General features: G+C 33.5%; 1 protein-coding gene across 1 annotated transcript; it reads left to right on the top strand.

Moving 5' to 3' along the window:
• The first annotated feature begins 593 nt into the window (after positions 1–593).
• Positions 594–15726, top strand: LOC124454934 (E3 ubiquitin-protein ligase RNF213-like). The gene is made up of 23 exons (XM_047005687.1): positions 594–716; positions 989–1291; positions 1585–1704; positions 2175–2285; positions 2665–2718; positions 3139–3339; positions 3649–3721; positions 3815–3849; positions 4016–4113; positions 4354–4504; positions 4888–5053; positions 6148–6245; positions 6422–6479; positions 7085–7290; positions 8393–8525; positions 9220–9306; positions 9541–9721; positions 12816–13029; positions 13161–13235; positions 13359–13556; positions 13901–13990; positions 14400–14569; positions 15288–15726. Exons 1-23 carry the CDS (start codon positions 594–596, stop codon positions 15445–15447), a joined length of 3105 nt encoding a protein of 1034 aa, XP_046861643.1. The 3' UTR covers positions 15448–15726.
• The last annotated feature ends 430 nt before the right edge of the window (positions 15727–16156 follow it).

Genomic DNA, 16156 nt, shown 5'->3' with positions numbered 1-16156 from the left:
TGAACTTGTAAAAAAATTCATTGCTTATGTGATAAACGATGAAAAATTCACAGAAGATTTTTCTCCTTTCGATGGTCACAGCATTGATGTCACTCCAGTTATAAGATCATATATTTTACAACAACTTCTTGCAATCAAAGGAAGGTATGTTGATGCTGTGAAAATAAATCAAAATATTCCACCCCGTTTTAGTTACTAAAATTTTGATTACATTAAATGAGAAACGTCATTTTTTGTTTGTGTTTCTGCAAGGAAAATTAGTGATTAGTGTTATTTATGCTAAAGTTCGGGCACAATTTTGCCGAGTAATGGCGATGTCTTGCGGAAATGCGTTTCATTGGTAACATTTCTATCTACTTGTACATTGTAAGCTCTTGCTTCATCACAAGTCATCTTTATTATAATGAGAGTGTTTTTGGATTTTTATTCAATAATTTTTCGGGAAAGCACTTTTTTTCGATTGGCCATCTACGATAACTTACAAAAAAAGCGGAGAGTTTAGGTTTTTCACGAAGAAACGATCAATATGCTAGCAGAACAGATCAATTTGCGTTGTTGCTATCAAAAAATTATTGTATTGTGTTGTATTAAAAATGCTTTTTAAGGGAAAAGAAGTTTGTACGTATTTGGAAGAATATCTCTGTCGTGCTCAAGGTATTTCTACCAACAAAGAACATTTGATGAACGTTTGCGTGTTGTTTGTTCATTGTATCGAGGTAAATTACGTTTTTATAAAATCATTTTGCAAAATTTTGGGTGCTTTTATTCCTTTGTTGTTAAAGACATAATTCACTTATAAATCTATTGTTTTGTAGTAAAGTGTGTTTAGTTTTTAAGATAATGTAAAAATTCGAGTTGAATTTTAAAAAGTGCATAATTATAGCTATTGGTTTTATCTTCTTTAGGATGTTGAAACAGGGAAATTATTAAAAGCAAAACAAACTGAAGGCAGTGTTGAAATCAACATGTTGTGCAGAATCCTTGATAGAACACTGAGGAATTTTCGTACCTACAAAACCTGGACATTAACAGCCTTAAAGATGTTGCTGCAATTCGGGCTGCGTTTAGTGAACTTCCTGCATATTTCAATGACGATCTTTCCGAAAACTTAAAGAGCAATGCGGAACTCAGAAAATGCATCCAAGCAGCTAAACATTTATGTGACAATGAATATGCTCTTCAGTTATTCCTACTAAAACAGTTGGTCCATAATGATGAAAATGGTTTCGATGGAGTTAGAGAAAGATGTAAGATCAAAGAATTGAAATGGATTTTGCTTCCACAATCTGAGGTAACCACTTGTTCAATTATTAGCTAGTTTATACGTACATGTGTGGTTTGTTTTATTCTAGAAATAAATTGTATTATTAACGATGTCAATTATTTGATCTTCACATTCAAATTAGTGATTTATCATATGATATGCTTAGATAAAGCACGCTTATGTACAAGGCCACCATTACAATGTTGAAGTTGCATGCTTTCTGATACATTTCAAAGCAGTTTCAAAAAGTAAAGAACGATAGTTGTTGTATATCTGATAAAACTTTGACTTTTCTGTCTTTTGCATGTCCATATCTATAGGAGCGTGACAAAAGACCAGACAGTTTCATGGTCCATCACGACAATTATCATACAGTACGAGAAGCTATTGGCAAAGCAATAATAACATCAAATTATGAAGAAACACAGTTGATCTTGAGAGTAAGATAATTTATTTTCCTTATAACAACAAGATTGTTTTCACTTGACCAATGTATATTTATATAGCATAATATAAAATTGAGGCTGAAATCATGTTTCTTTTGATATGATATATTATATAGTTGAGCAAATCTACACTCCTTTAATGAATTTGATGTCTACGTTTACTCTATTTGTGATTTGTATTACGTGCAGGTTTTGATTTGCCTAGCTATCAAACATTTTTAACATAACATTTAAAACAACAAACTACTTCAAAGTTTCTTAGAGCATCAGGCTGCAAGAAAGGAGCTTATTTTGTAAAATATCGAATGACTACTGTGAAAATAATTTTGCCCTATATTTGTTTGGAGTTACAATCACCTGCTGAATTGTAGTAGATGTTTGTGATCTTTCTTCTGTGAGAGAAATGCAGTTAGTCAAATCAGCCATAGTAACGTTACAAACTTGTTATACTTTATTCTTTTTAGAACATGTCCTGTGATGATCGTGCCCAGTCCTGTTATATTTTACTTGCAGTTTATTGCGAAGTAATGACCAACTTTTCCACTGAAAACAAAGAAGATCGGGTTCCTTCAAAGGTATATTTATTGCACTTTATCAAAGACTGTGTAGCAGGATTTTCTCCCCTCCTGACCTTCTCTGTAATTCTGGAGATGATTTCTTACTTCTTGCTCTTACTTTCTTTACGTTTACGAATCGAATCAAATATAGTCGATATTTTAGATCGAGAAATTTGTTTTCTGTCCATAAATCTAGCAATTGCACATTTCATAAAAGATTTTGTATCATCATTACGGAAAATATATGAACATATTTGTTGAATATCTTGAAAAATACATCCTCATATGTGAATGTGTTCTGTAAAGTATGTTGGTCAGGAAACATTATTTATACTATAAAAAATTACTTTTTTTGTCATTATGTTCGTAAGAATGATTAATATAATTTTATATTTAGATTGTGGAACAACTCGATGAATGTCTTACTGGATGTCAGGTTTTAGCAACTCAGGTATTTTGTGTGCAGAAACAATGCTTTGGAATCTTATATACAGGCAGTTAAATAAATTACTCTCCAAAAAACCTTAATTTCATAGGGTAACAGTGAAACAAAATGCCAAAACATTAGATATCACTTGCACTATACAAAAAATAAAAGTGTAGTAACTAGTGGATTCGTCATTGCTTGTTGTGCTATGGTTACAGGTTGGCATTTGTTGCACGTGCACTATTCATTGCTATCAAATATTAAAAGATAATTCTTGAGCAGTTCTTCATTACTTTCTGAGTATAATTTGAGTATTTTCGATCATGCATTTTTTTGGGAAGTGCAAAATTAATTTTGGAAATGTTGTAATTGTTTTTAGAATATGAACTGATTTTTGAACACAATGCTTAACACTCAAACCATTTCAATTTAAATCTCTTTAAGCTACCTCTTGCGAAGAATCTCTTGGTGAATTTTGACAACAGTTCTCATCAGCAATTACTACAGCTACACAGTGGCCAAACTTTAAATGATAGACGTTTAAATGAAATCTTGATTCATTTCCTTGTTGTTATGAGTTGCTTTCCAAATAATCAACTTTTGGCTCCCTTCTCAAATCTTGCATTCAATCCAGGATCAATGAGGGTATGTGTTTACAATATTTATTATATAATCGTAAATATAAACATAACAGTGACCAACTTAAATGGTTAATGAGTTCTATTTTAATTTAATTCGGGAGTATCTTTTCATGACGTTATAAAGTAGATTATCCAATGGAGTTTTGAGAAGGAATGTTGGTGTTGTTCAACAACCTTAGTGGTAGTAATTTCCATCACTAAAAGCACTTTATTTAACGTAGATGTACAATTTAGTGTTGATTAATGTCAGAAATGACGTGAAATAATTAGTAAGACAGATGACAGTTTTTTATTTATGGCATTCCTTTATAAGAGTGCGTTCATTCCCACTATGCCTCACGATGATGGTCCCGAGGTCATGGGCGTTACCCAAGGCACGTGGTATGGTAAGTTATAGAGATTGGCTCTGCATATGATGCTCTAATACTTATCCTATGGCGGTATTATGTACACTTTTGTATTTTTTTTTACCCCTCCAGAATGCATTAACGGACATCGTTATGTCATCACTGAGGTAAGTTTCTTTTAACATAAGTATGTTTTTGTGCGCAATTATTTTCTTTTTGGATGTGCTACTGGTTTTACCTTTAATGTAAAATGTTTATGCAAAGGCAATATTGAAAACTGTAACACATTTTGTGTTTGGACATTTTAAACGCTTTTTTTTTCAATCAATGTAGTGTGGACGTCCAAACCAAGCGTATAATTGCCCAACTTGTGGTGTTCCTATTGGAGGTGAAAATCATCAGCTAGCAGCTAATAATAGACAGGCGTCGAGGTTCGTCTTTGCATGTTTGCATAAATTGGTTTTGTGTTTCGTAAGAATCTTAGAACTAACATAAAAAGCTTGACATGTGTTGGTTGTCCTTTTTTACCTTTTTTTCTGCCTTTGATTGGTACAATCGGGTTTAAATTCCAGCTTTAATCGTATTATGTAACTAATGATAGTTTTTTTGTCTTTGATGTTCTTTTGTCTTTGTTTGCTCGTATTTTTACGTAGTTTCCATATCTCCTTTAGTGCGGATCGAAGTAGTACTGGTCACATTCTAGGACGTGCACAGGATCAACCTCCAAGTGCACAAAGAAATTTGAACCCATTATCGTGTTGTGTTTTACGTTGTTTGACACATGTGGCTATGTTGTTAGGAACAACTCCCGATCAAATTCAGGTAAGTGTAAACGAATTAATTTCATTCCTTCACAGATTCATTAGTCATTACTGCGTGTTAAAGTTGATGCCAATTTCAATTGATTTTATTTCAATTCATGTCTAAGCAAACTGAATAAATGTGAATTTACCACATATTTTATCTACCTTCTAATTTCTAACACGGTTCAAGATTTAAAATGTCGAGAGCAAATCGATTCAATGGCTTGTAGTCCAAAGCCATCATTAGAACATGAGAATCATTAGAACATGAATTAGTGTTCTAGCTGATTCTTACACATTTTTAGTGTAAGCTTTTTTTAGCCAAACTTTTCATTATTGCAGCTTAAGATTAATGCTGAAACTTTCTAATGCTATATCTTTTCTATGATTATGCTTTTTTAGAATATTTCAGCTATTATCAAACCACCTGTTAATAACGTTGTTCAATTCATAAAAGATCATATAAAAAATGATCTACGTTGCATTGCAAGATTTGTTGGTACAAATATTGAACAAGCTGCTATGGTCATCCATCTGATTTTTGTAGAAATCGTAAAAAATAATCATGGTTTGTTTCTTTTTTTTGTTATTATGAATGAGTCTAAATTTTTGGTGAAAAATTAAAAGGTTTGTCACAAATTACAAAACAGTTTACACTGGCTGGTAAAATGCAAAAAATATACCACTGTGAAACATACCACTTCAATAGTGTTTACTGATTTGTTTTGAAACAGCATACCATTAATCAAATTCATTTACAATTTTTGAAGTGTATTTTAAAAAATCCCAATCTGACGATTTATCGTAGTTTGATTTTCTATTATATTATCTAAAATTTTATTTCTTTCTTTTCTACTGTTTTTGGAGATCATTAAAAGAAATATTTTCACCACGTTGCTCATGCATGATTTTAGAAGTTTTATGACCAGCGACCAGGTTGTGTACTGAATGGTAATAAACAAAACGTTCATTGCTAAGTAACAGAAATATCAGTACTTTGGTTGGTCGCTACTAAAATCGAGAAGAAAAATATACAATACTTTTATAACGTAATAACAGGCAACATTATATTCAAAAACAAAAATTTCATCCAACTCAGTTTCAATCTTGGGAAGCAACATTGATTTCAAAACATTTCAGTAGTTATTAGATTGGTTCTTTTTGAATGCATAATGACTCGACCCAAACGCCTCATTCCACGGCTATCCCTTAACAATTAAAGATTATCCCTTATAAAGACTTAACTATTTGTTTACCCAAAACGAAGAGACAAAATGATGGTGGGCGATCTTTTGCTGCTACTGCAAGTCGATTTTGGAACAGTTTACCTCTTACTATGCGTAAAATTTCATCAGCTACACTTTTTAAAAAGAAACTTTATGATAAAGCTAATTCAGATATGCTCATAGAATAATTTATTATTTAGTTTTTTAGTATTTTTAGTCTTGTGTAATTCTGGTTTTTAAATTGTAATTAATCTCGTAGTTTGTTAGTTTGAGGGCCACAAGTTTTTCACACTTGTTGTGTCACGTGTTACCCTCTTTTAATAAAGTTTAATCAATCAATCAATCAATCAATTCCATTTGTTTATTGATTATAAATTATTTATTGCTCTAAACTTTGAATCGTGTGATAATCTTCGTCTACATCTTCCATCGTTAGGAAATGTCAATATCTTTCAAACTGATTTGCGCAGTAAAGAGTCAAGACAAGCTTGGGAAGATGCATTTATGATTTCCTACCTTAATCCTGTTCTATCAGTAAGTTATCGTGTGTTTTTTTACCAATCTAAAGCCAAGGCAAGCAGACAAAATAAAGAAAACAACATAAATTCTGAAAATGAACATCTTCTCTTAGTGATATTGTAGTTTTTTGCGTTTTGGTATTTAATAAATATTGAAGAATTTGTGTTACAGTAACATATTTTCTTTTTAAGGTTGTTTCTCAGTTGTTGCAAGATGCCTTAGGTAAAATGGTCAGCGATGAACGACTGGGTAAGAAAAACCTTGAAAGCCGGTTTTAATCTTTCCGAATATGTTTTCTAGAAAGCAGCTTCAATTTAGAAAAACAATTCTTTTTCCATAAGTTCAACAATGTAAATGAAAATACTGTCGAGTAACATTACTTTGCATTATGTTGAGCATCATTATTTTCTATGAAAACACGATCAATATCTCTAGAAAGAAAAATGAAGCGAAATTCCCATGGAATCGTAATAAGATGATGTTGAAATTTCAAATGAAATGCAGTCACGAAACTGTGACACTTCTATTAATACTTTTAGTCTTGTTTTTTATCATCAGTGTCTAAGCAATTAGATGTGCTGTATAAAATTTTATGTTCAGAATTATATAGTTCATTAAGTTTTTCCTGTTTTGCTTCTTTATAAAAAGTTTGCAAATTAAATCAAAGAAATTCATTTTGTAAAACGTCCATTATGAGAACAAAGTTATTTTAAAATTTAATGACAATTTGCCGTTTGGCAGTTTGGCTACGTTTTACTTTCTATTCGTATATTTTTATGCTAAAGTATAATTCAGGCTCTTCTAAACATAGAGTTAGATAATTGGTCAAAACATTTTTCCATTACTTTTTCCAGGAAATAATCGGCTAATGAAATTGATCAACGAATTAGATGAACCAAGCTCCAATGTCGTTACAAAACTCGATCCTTCATGTCCTGCACTTTGGAGAAATCGTAAGAAAATCACCATTGAGCATTTGTCCTTCAAATACCAAGAATATTCTCAAGGTGTCACAGTGCCAACAGACAAGTGTGAAGTACTTGATGAATTTTTAAAAAAGGTTATGCTTAATTTCCTTTACAATGATTTTAAATGTAATGTGCAAACGTTGCTAATCTGTTACTCACTTTTTTTAATTTTGATCTTTCTTAAAACTTTATATTTAGCTAGGTGTAGCTACTTTTTTATAAGAATTACAGTTATTGCAGGCTACTGAACAAGACAGATTTAAAATTAAATGTATGTGTGCTTTTTAACGTGTAAATAGCTATTCTAAGAACAATTAATTTATTGTTAAAATAAAACAACTAAAATGCAGAAAATATTTAATGAAAATAGACATAATAAAGTAAATGGTTTGAACTCGGGAAACCTTTTTGGTTTCGCAACGTAGATGACACAATCACAGCACTACATGCAGACGAGATTGATGACTTTCACACTCACATCAACAAACAGAACAGCCAAATACAATGTACCAAAGTTGTCGAGGAAAGCGGAACTCTTCCTTTTCTCCACTGTTTGGTAAAACATGACAATCCAAAACTACGAACAACAGTTTATCGCAAGCCAACACATACTGACCGACTACTAGACCAATCATCTTACAACCCTACATCACACAAAGCCACCACAATCAGAACATTAACAAGACGTGTACAAATCATATGTGATTCACCGTAATTCACAATGACAATACACAATTGACACCCACACATTACAACTAAAAACATCACACCTAAATCACACATCACAACTAAAAATAAAAAAATTTCACTTCACACTAATTCACAATGACAATGCACATTTCCTGTACACACAAGACAATGACGTAAGAACCAGATAACAAACATGGCTAACCTGACGTTTACTCTTCATTTGACTCTGAAGATGACTACCGCTAAGGTTGTCGAAACGTCAGTCAACAACAACAAAAACAGTCATTCTCAGGACTATACCAACCTGGACGATCTACATTTACAAACATGAAAATATGTTATGATTAGTTCAGGACTTCTCAACATCAGTCTACAACAAGAATTTTTGTTACCGCTTTACTTTTTTAATATAAAATAAATTGAAACTTTACCCTGGCCCAGGATCACTAGTTAATGATTTTAAAATATACATTGTACAAACTTCTATACTTTTTCTTTTTCTAGGAATGTCATCTTCGTGCCCTTCAGTATCTTCCGGATATCATAAAGTTGCAACGTTTTCTTTTTGAAAAGTTTCATCGTTGCTTAGATCGAAATGAAGCTGAAAAATACACCATTGGAGACTTATATAAAAGAGGTACATCCAAACACTGTTTTTGTTTAAACGCGTGTCTGATTTGCTTCAGTAAGTTGCATTACTGCTGTAGAATAGCTATGGCTCTTGTTGTTCTATGGTTAATACATCTTTTTATAAAATATCCTTCCTATTTTAGCTAAACTTTATTTCTTCTCTTTTTCACCTTTATTTCACGTTTTATCAACTGTATACTTTACATTGCTGACATGCATCCCTATTCTATTTTAAGTTATAAAAGTTAGACTACTTTTGCTGCCAGTAGATCTCAACTTGCTGTTAGAAATAAATAACTTTTGATTTGTGATGTTAATGGATGCTCTGTATATAGCATGTCTGGTTAAACAAGTATTCATATTGTCAATATTAATTAAACAAAAGGTTTTCTTCCATTGTATTGACGTCTTGCACTTGAAAATACCAATAATTCTTATGCGTGTTCCTTTTCTGCTGTAACATGTTTTTGTCAAGATTATTCATCTTTCTTCGTAGCTTGCATCTAAAGTCTGTTTAATAGACAAATGTTCTCTTAGGGAGATATATAGCTAAGACGTCAAGATAAATGGAATAGAATTGAAATCATTCATAACTTTTGAAAATTGGTTTTTGTTTATTTGTCTCACATTTTGATCAATTAAATACTTTTTCATGGCAAAGAAATAGTGCTTAAATTTGATTTTCTCTTTTTCGTTTGTAGACCCTGACATAAAACAGCATGTGAAGTCATTAATTAACAGTTTCAATATGGCTTGGAAAATCATTAGATCATCTATTCCACAAGATGGTGAGTGACAAAATAAAAGTTAAGTCAAGGTTGATGCTATGTAAAGTGAATTATTTAATTTATTTACTTTGTTTACTAATGTGTTCTCTTCAGTTGTTTTAATGCATGAGAGCAACAGTGGTTGACAAATCATTACCTAATTAAGTGTTAAATAATGCATTCGGTTGAGTAATGTCTGAAATCACTTTGTTTGTATCACGAAGATTTCTGCAGTTGTCTTAATTGACTTGTTAGGTCATTACGGAATTTCAAAAGAGTTGAGAGAGAAGGAAGTTACCAACGCTACTCCGATTTCTATGTTATTGCCTTCGTGGAAAGGATTTGGAAAGTGTTCTTTGGCACTGACAAATTACCTTGTATCTTTACATAACAATTTTATTGGACGATGTAAAAGCTTGTTGAAGGACGATAAAAAGTAAGATAAACTTTCCAAGATTTTGTTAGAATTCATCACTGGTGAGAACTTCATTTAATTTTATGTTTTAAAAAAGGGCTACTTTTATTCCTCAGGCTGGTTATGTATTCTGAAATACGAATTGCCTTATAGAGCAGATTTACCCTAATAAATATTTCATTGCCATCTTTCTTGTCGTGATAACCGCATTCGCTTCTATGTACATTTTATATGGTTTGGGGGTTCCTGTGGCTTATGAGTCAGTTATTATCATTGTCAGCGGTCTTCTTTCTTGGCAGCCTAACGTCAGGTCAATGCGTAGTTAATCCTTCACTACAATTTCATCAACGATAATTTCAAGGGGAAATGGATAAAGTCTTACGGCCAGAGCGGCTAGAAACCGATCCAAACAGTGGAACAGAGGCAAAAGAATGGCTTCATTGGAAACGTACGTTTAAAAACTTCATGGCCGTTTTGCCAAAAGAAGGTTTGGATAAACTTGCAGTATTATCCAATTTCGTCTCCCCAAGCATCTTTCAACACATAGAAGATTGTGAAGATTATAAGACATGGATTGAAACACTTCAGAATCTCTTTATCAAACCGAAAAACGAAGTTTTTGTTCGCCATCTTTTAACTACTAGGAAACAAGCTCCAACAGAAACACTAGACGAATATTTACAAGCCCTGAAGTCACTAAGCAAAGATTGTAATGCATTTATTGCTGGATTACAGTCAAATGTTATACGCTAAAGACTTTTGGAAAACAAAACACTCGACTTAAAAACTATGTTCAATCAGGCTAGATCTCTTGAGTCAGCCCTGATGAGTTCTGAGTCGTATTCAACTCCAAATACACTCATCAATGCTGCTGTTCCTGCTGAGTCTTCAATGTCTACAGAGGGTCAAGAGAATATTCTTGCTGCTGCAGTCGAAACAACTTCCAGCTGCTATTTCTGGAACAATCTCTATTAATTTACACGCTTCCCATTTGGTGTGACAAATGGGATTGCCTGTTTTCAACGTGAGATGGTAAAGTTTGTTGAACAGAGCAATCTCAATGCAGTATTTCCATACTTGGATAACACCACTATCTGTGGTAAAGACCAACAAGAACATGATGCAAACCTTGAGCAATTTCTTGCGGCAGCAAAGAGGAAGAACATCTGTTACAACGACTCAAAGAGTGTCTTCTCAACTCGGAAACTTGCTATTCTTGGATATGTAATTGAAGAAGGCGTTATTCGTCCAGACCCAGAAAGGCTAAGCCCTCTGCGCAACCTACCTGTGCCTCATGATTCTAAGTCACTCAACAGGTGCCTTGGTCTGTTCTCTTACTACTCTCAGTGGATCCCAGAGTTCTCCAACCGCATTAAGCCACTAACAAGTTCAAAGTCATTCCCTCTGTCACCTGAAGCTGTCAATACATTTGACAACTTGAAGAAAACTGTAGAAGGAGCCTTTGTTACTGCTTTTGATAAAACTATACCATTTGAAGCCGAAACTGACGCATCTGAGGTAGCACTATCAACCACACTCAGCCAAGAGGGCAGGCCTGTCGCTTTCTTTTCTCGTTCACTACAAGGAAGTGAACTGAAGAATGCTGCCATAGAAAAAGAAGCACAAGCTATCATTGAGGCAATCAGGCATTGGAGACATTTCCTGACAGGGCGACATTTCATTCTGAGAACCGACCAAAATAACGACAAAATCATGCGTTGGAGGCTTGAACTAGCATGTTACAGCTTTGACATTGTATACCGCCCAGGAAAGGAGAATGTACTCCCTGATGCACTCTCCAGAGCGACCTGTGCTTCTGCACCTCAAGATTCCCTGTATAACCTCCACGAGGCACTCTGCCCCCCTTGTGTTACCAGGCTTAACCACTTTGTTCGTAGCGAAAACTTACCTTATTCATTGGACGAGGTAAAGCGTGTCACAAACCAATGTCAAATTTGCGCTGAATCTAAGCTTCGATATCACAAGCCAGAGGAAGTCCCACTTATTAAAACGACTCAACCCTTCGAAAGAATCAATATCGATTTCAAGGGTTCATTGCCAAGCAACAACGGAAACAAGTTTTTCCTGAACATAGTTGATGAATACTCCAGGTTCCTATTCGTGTTTCCATGCTCAGATATATCAACATCTACAGTTATAAAGTGCTTAACTACTCTATTCTCCCTGTTTGGCATGCCAGCATTTGTTCATTCAGACCGTGGTGCATCGTTTATGAGCCATGAGCTGCAAGCATTCTTAAGAGGAAAAGGGATCGCCACAAGTCGAACAACAAGCTACAACCCTGCAGGAAATGGTCAAGTTGAAAGATATAACGGTATTGTATGGAAAGTTGTTGAAGCGTCCTTGAAATCCAAGAATCTACATATTAAGTATTGGCAGGTTGTTCTACCTGACGCCCTCCATTCCATTCGTTCCTTACTCTGTACGGCTACAAATGATACACCTCACGAGCGCTTCTTCAAGTTTCCTAGACGATCTTCTTCAGGTGCATCGATTCCTACTTGGATGACAGAACCAAGTGCTGTACTCCTCGAGCGTCATGTTCGCACAAATAAAACTGATCCGTTAGTCGACGAGGTGGAGCTACTCCAGGAAAACCCTCACTATGCCTTTGTACGTTATCCTGATGGTAGGGAGACAACTGTGTCAACGAAGCATTTTGCACCCAAACCTCCACCTACAACTGAAGTTCAAATTCAGCCTCACGATCATGCGCCAGAAACCACAGCTGTAAATTCTCCTGCGCAACAAGAAGTACCAACAGCTACCAATAAAGCTAACATACCTACTACATCTGAACACACCCCTGTGCGGCGCTCTGAACGAATCAGGCACCCAGTTGTAGACTTAATCTTTAAAGGACAGGGTGAATGTCGTGATAACCGCATTCGCTTCTATGTACATTTTATATGGTTTTGGGGTTCCTTTGGCTTATGAGTCAGTTATTATCATTGCCAGCAGTCTTCTGTCTTGGCAACCGCCATGTTTGTTAATTAGGTTATGTTTATCGTTCATTAAAGCCTAACTTCAGGTCAATGCGTAGTTAATCCTTAACAACACTTTTTTCAGCTAAATATTTTTGACGTCTTTGTAGTTCAGAGGAGCTATTGCTGTTGAACGTTACTAAGGGGCATTTGGTTGCCTATGATCCAGAGAGAGATTTTTTGCCAATGGTCCTTGCTCACTGTGATTACTCACTAAAAGTTGGCGAAGGAGGTGAAGAAACAGTTGTGAAGTTCAACTGGAAATCTTTAGAAAGACAACTTGTCGACAGATTTATTCGGGGAAAACCTAGAATTACATCTTTGGTTAGTTCCCTGAATTTTTTCTTGTTATCCATGTTGTGCAGAAAGGGATATAAATGAATTGGATTGAGAATTTATGTTCTTGTCAGCTATTTCTGCGTTTAATTATATAAATTAAGTTTCTGCTTTTCTAGGTTGAATTATTTGTGTTCAGCAAAGATATTTGTGATGGAGCTGTTTTCAAAGCGTTGAATCAAAAGATACCTCAGGTACACTTAATAAGAAAAGTAGCTAATTTAGCTGATTTAATTAGCTCATTTTCAAGATTTTGGTCATTTTTTTTTAATTTCGTTTTTTTTTCTAACGTCTATGGTTTCTTATTCTGTTTGTAGATTAAACTTAGTCGACCAGTGAAAGATCAGATCTTAAGTGAACTGAACCAACTCACTGATGTTTGTGACGTTCTTAAATCTCTCCACAATGTCATTGGTTTCTTATCATCTGCTGGAGGAAATCCAGGAATGCTTATCAGTCAATATATGAAATCAGCATTGAAAGTTGATCCTAGAAACGGTTTAAAAAGTGGCAAGGTAGCTATACTGTTTGTAAATAAAATGAACAACCTTTGAGTTTTTGTGAAGATTAAAAACTATATGCTAAAGTCATTTTTATCAAACAAAAACATTCTTGAAGAGTTTTCAATGGCCTTTGTCTGCGGTTCAATTCGATATTAGTTTGTTAAAGCTCAGTTTTATAATGCTTGACCGAAATTAATTCTTTAAATAGCTCTGAATTTTTAATTAACTTTGGCTTATATGTCTAGCCTATTTCTCAGCCGAACAGATTATTAATGTAATATAAAGAATGAAAGCCATAAAAGTATTTTGTATTCTTTCACCGTGTGTTTATAATGGTTTCTTAAATTATATTTTAGGCAGAGCAGACTTGTCAACTTCAACATGTTGTTGCGCTTTGGAAACTGTTATCATTAGAGAGAGCAAGAATATTGACTAGACGTAAACAGGTTTGCTCGGCTTGGGTTATATTTTGATATAAATCGCGTAGTAATTCTTACGTGAAGGTATTAATTGCGCTGACAGATATAATAGTATACGTATGTTTTGCTTTTAGACGAATAAAATCAATGTCAATTAAGACCATTTCAGTCTGATTATTTTGCACATGAGTCCTGCTTTTTACTTGTTTCTCTTAAACAGGCGATAATTTATCGTTATCTAGATAAAGCAAATGTAGCTAATTTTGACTACCATAATTACATCAATAAAAAACATGTCTACTGATATGCAGCCCTTTAAAATAGTTTATGTTGATATGGACTGTATAAGAACTGTATAGATTATATAGTGCGTAACACTAAAATATCAAGCAAAAGTTGATATGGGAATATTGAAATCTTTGTGGTATTGCTATAGGAACCATTTGACGATGTAACAGATAAGATAAAGACAGCATTGAACAAAAATATGAAATTTGAATTAAGTCGTGGCTTACAGAAAATCAACATTGATCGTTTTGTTGACGAATTGTTGCAACTTATTTTACTCTTTTTGAAAAATGCACAAAACGAACAGTTGCACTGGCCGTAAGTAAAACTATCTACATAACTATTTTTTGTGCTTCTTAAACTTACAACATGTCCTTTCATATCCCAACTTTTTACATCGTATAGTTGGTCGACCGTTATCAAACCCTGATCGTATCATGAAAAAGTGTATGGGTTAATGTTACTTGTTTGCGTTTCATTAAGTAGCTAGCTTATTTTCAACTCTATAGCATTTTAGAAATACAAGCATGTTTGGAGAACACGATTTAGTTACAGGAATTTTTCTAAATACAAGATGTTCTACTGACAACCTTGTCTAACGTGATGGAAACTCGTGTTGTTGTACAAAACCCATTCATTTATAAAAAAAAACGCTGCTAAATTTATTTAAAAAGTAATGTTTGTCGTAAAACGTGATAAAACATAATTTCATAAAATTGTAACATACAAGTCATGATGGAATATGTGCGAATATCTGCAAATGTTTTGTAAAAATTTAATCATCGGAAAAATGTTAAATGTCATGGAAGCATGTCTTACATAAATGAAAAGGTTATTACAAAATCATGAAAAAAGTTTAAAGTGTACAATTATCCGCTTTTTACATTTCCAAAACTTTTCAATCAAACTTTGTCATTTAATAAGTCGAAAAAACTTATTTAACTGTATCAATAGAAAGCTAGTTGTATTTATTAGAAAAAGTTTTTTTTATATAGCTCATACCACTATAATTTTAACTTTCGTTTTTAACATATAGTTTAGCTGAGTACATCAATGCAAAGCTTGAACGAGATGGTTGTGAAATTATTAAAGATCTCGAGGAAAGTCTACCTGATGAAATTACTGTTGCACATGCTGTTGAGGCTTGGAAGCTTGCATGTCAAAAAAGTGATGACTACAATTCAAAAATGTATTGATTTAGTCGACAATTTTTTTAATGACGATAAGTTGCTTGAAATTCTCTAACTTGATAATGTTCGTTTAATTTCAAGCGAGATTTGGAAGACATAGCTAGGTATTTTTTAAACCAATTTACAAAAATCTCATCATAAAATTACATCAAATACAGAAAACAATTATCATTTATTATGAAAACATTGGAGAACAATAGTCAGTAATTAAAAATAGTATATCATTATTTCTGTCTTTATTAACCTATCAGCGTAAATAAAGTCTAAATCTACCATTTGCTCCAATATGAATATCAAATTTTTGAATCTTGGGAATGTGCCCTACAATGTATTAAACCTGTGTTATATAGCTTCAACTTGAAATGCCATATCATTTCAGGCAAAATGATTTCCTTTGATCGATGTTGACTTTTAAATTCCCAGGTAAATCTCATGGATAAGATAAAAACGATATTGAGTATTATTTACGACTGGCCCTTTTTTAACTTTCAACATATCTTATAGCTAGATGTTGCTAACCTGTTGTATAGATAACGTTTTAAGCAGTTGTTGATGACAACTATTTTGTGAATACGTGCAGCTATTAGCCATTTCCGTGTTTCTATTGTTCAGACTATGCAATTGACTAGCTGCAATTATGAATGCATGGAGTGGCCGAGGGGCTTTAATGACTTTTCGCATTTCATATGCTGCGCGACCAATGATTATCTAAGTG

The sequence above is a fragment of the Xenia sp. Carnegie-2017 genome, unplaced genomic scaffold (assembly GCF_021976095.1).
Source record: "Xenia sp. Carnegie-2017 unplaced genomic scaffold, XeniaSp_v1 HiC_scaffold_3, whole genome shotgun sequence".
NCBI lineage: Eukaryota > Metazoa > Cnidaria > Anthozoa > Malacalcyonacea > Xeniidae > Xenia > Xenia sp. Carnegie-2017.
Note: the sequence above shows the minus strand (reverse complement) of the source record. Positions and strands in the feature narration are given on the sequence as shown.

What these genes read in the sequence shown, in the direction of transcription:
- LOC124454934 (XM_047005687.1), top strand. Translation starts at nt 594, where the DNA reads ATGCTTTTTAAGGGAAAAGAAGTTTGTACGTATTTGGAAGAATATCTC. An exon ending in GTCAGGTTTTAGCAACTCAG is followed by an intron (nt 2,719 to 3,138) that starts GTATTTTGTGTG and finishes AATCTCTTTAAG; the next exon opens with CTACCTCTTGCGAAGAATCT. An exon ending in TGAATCAAAAGATACCTCAG is followed by an intron (nt 13,236 to 13,358) that starts GTACACTTAATA and finishes TTCTGTTTGTAG; the next exon opens with ATTAAACTTAGTCGACCAGT.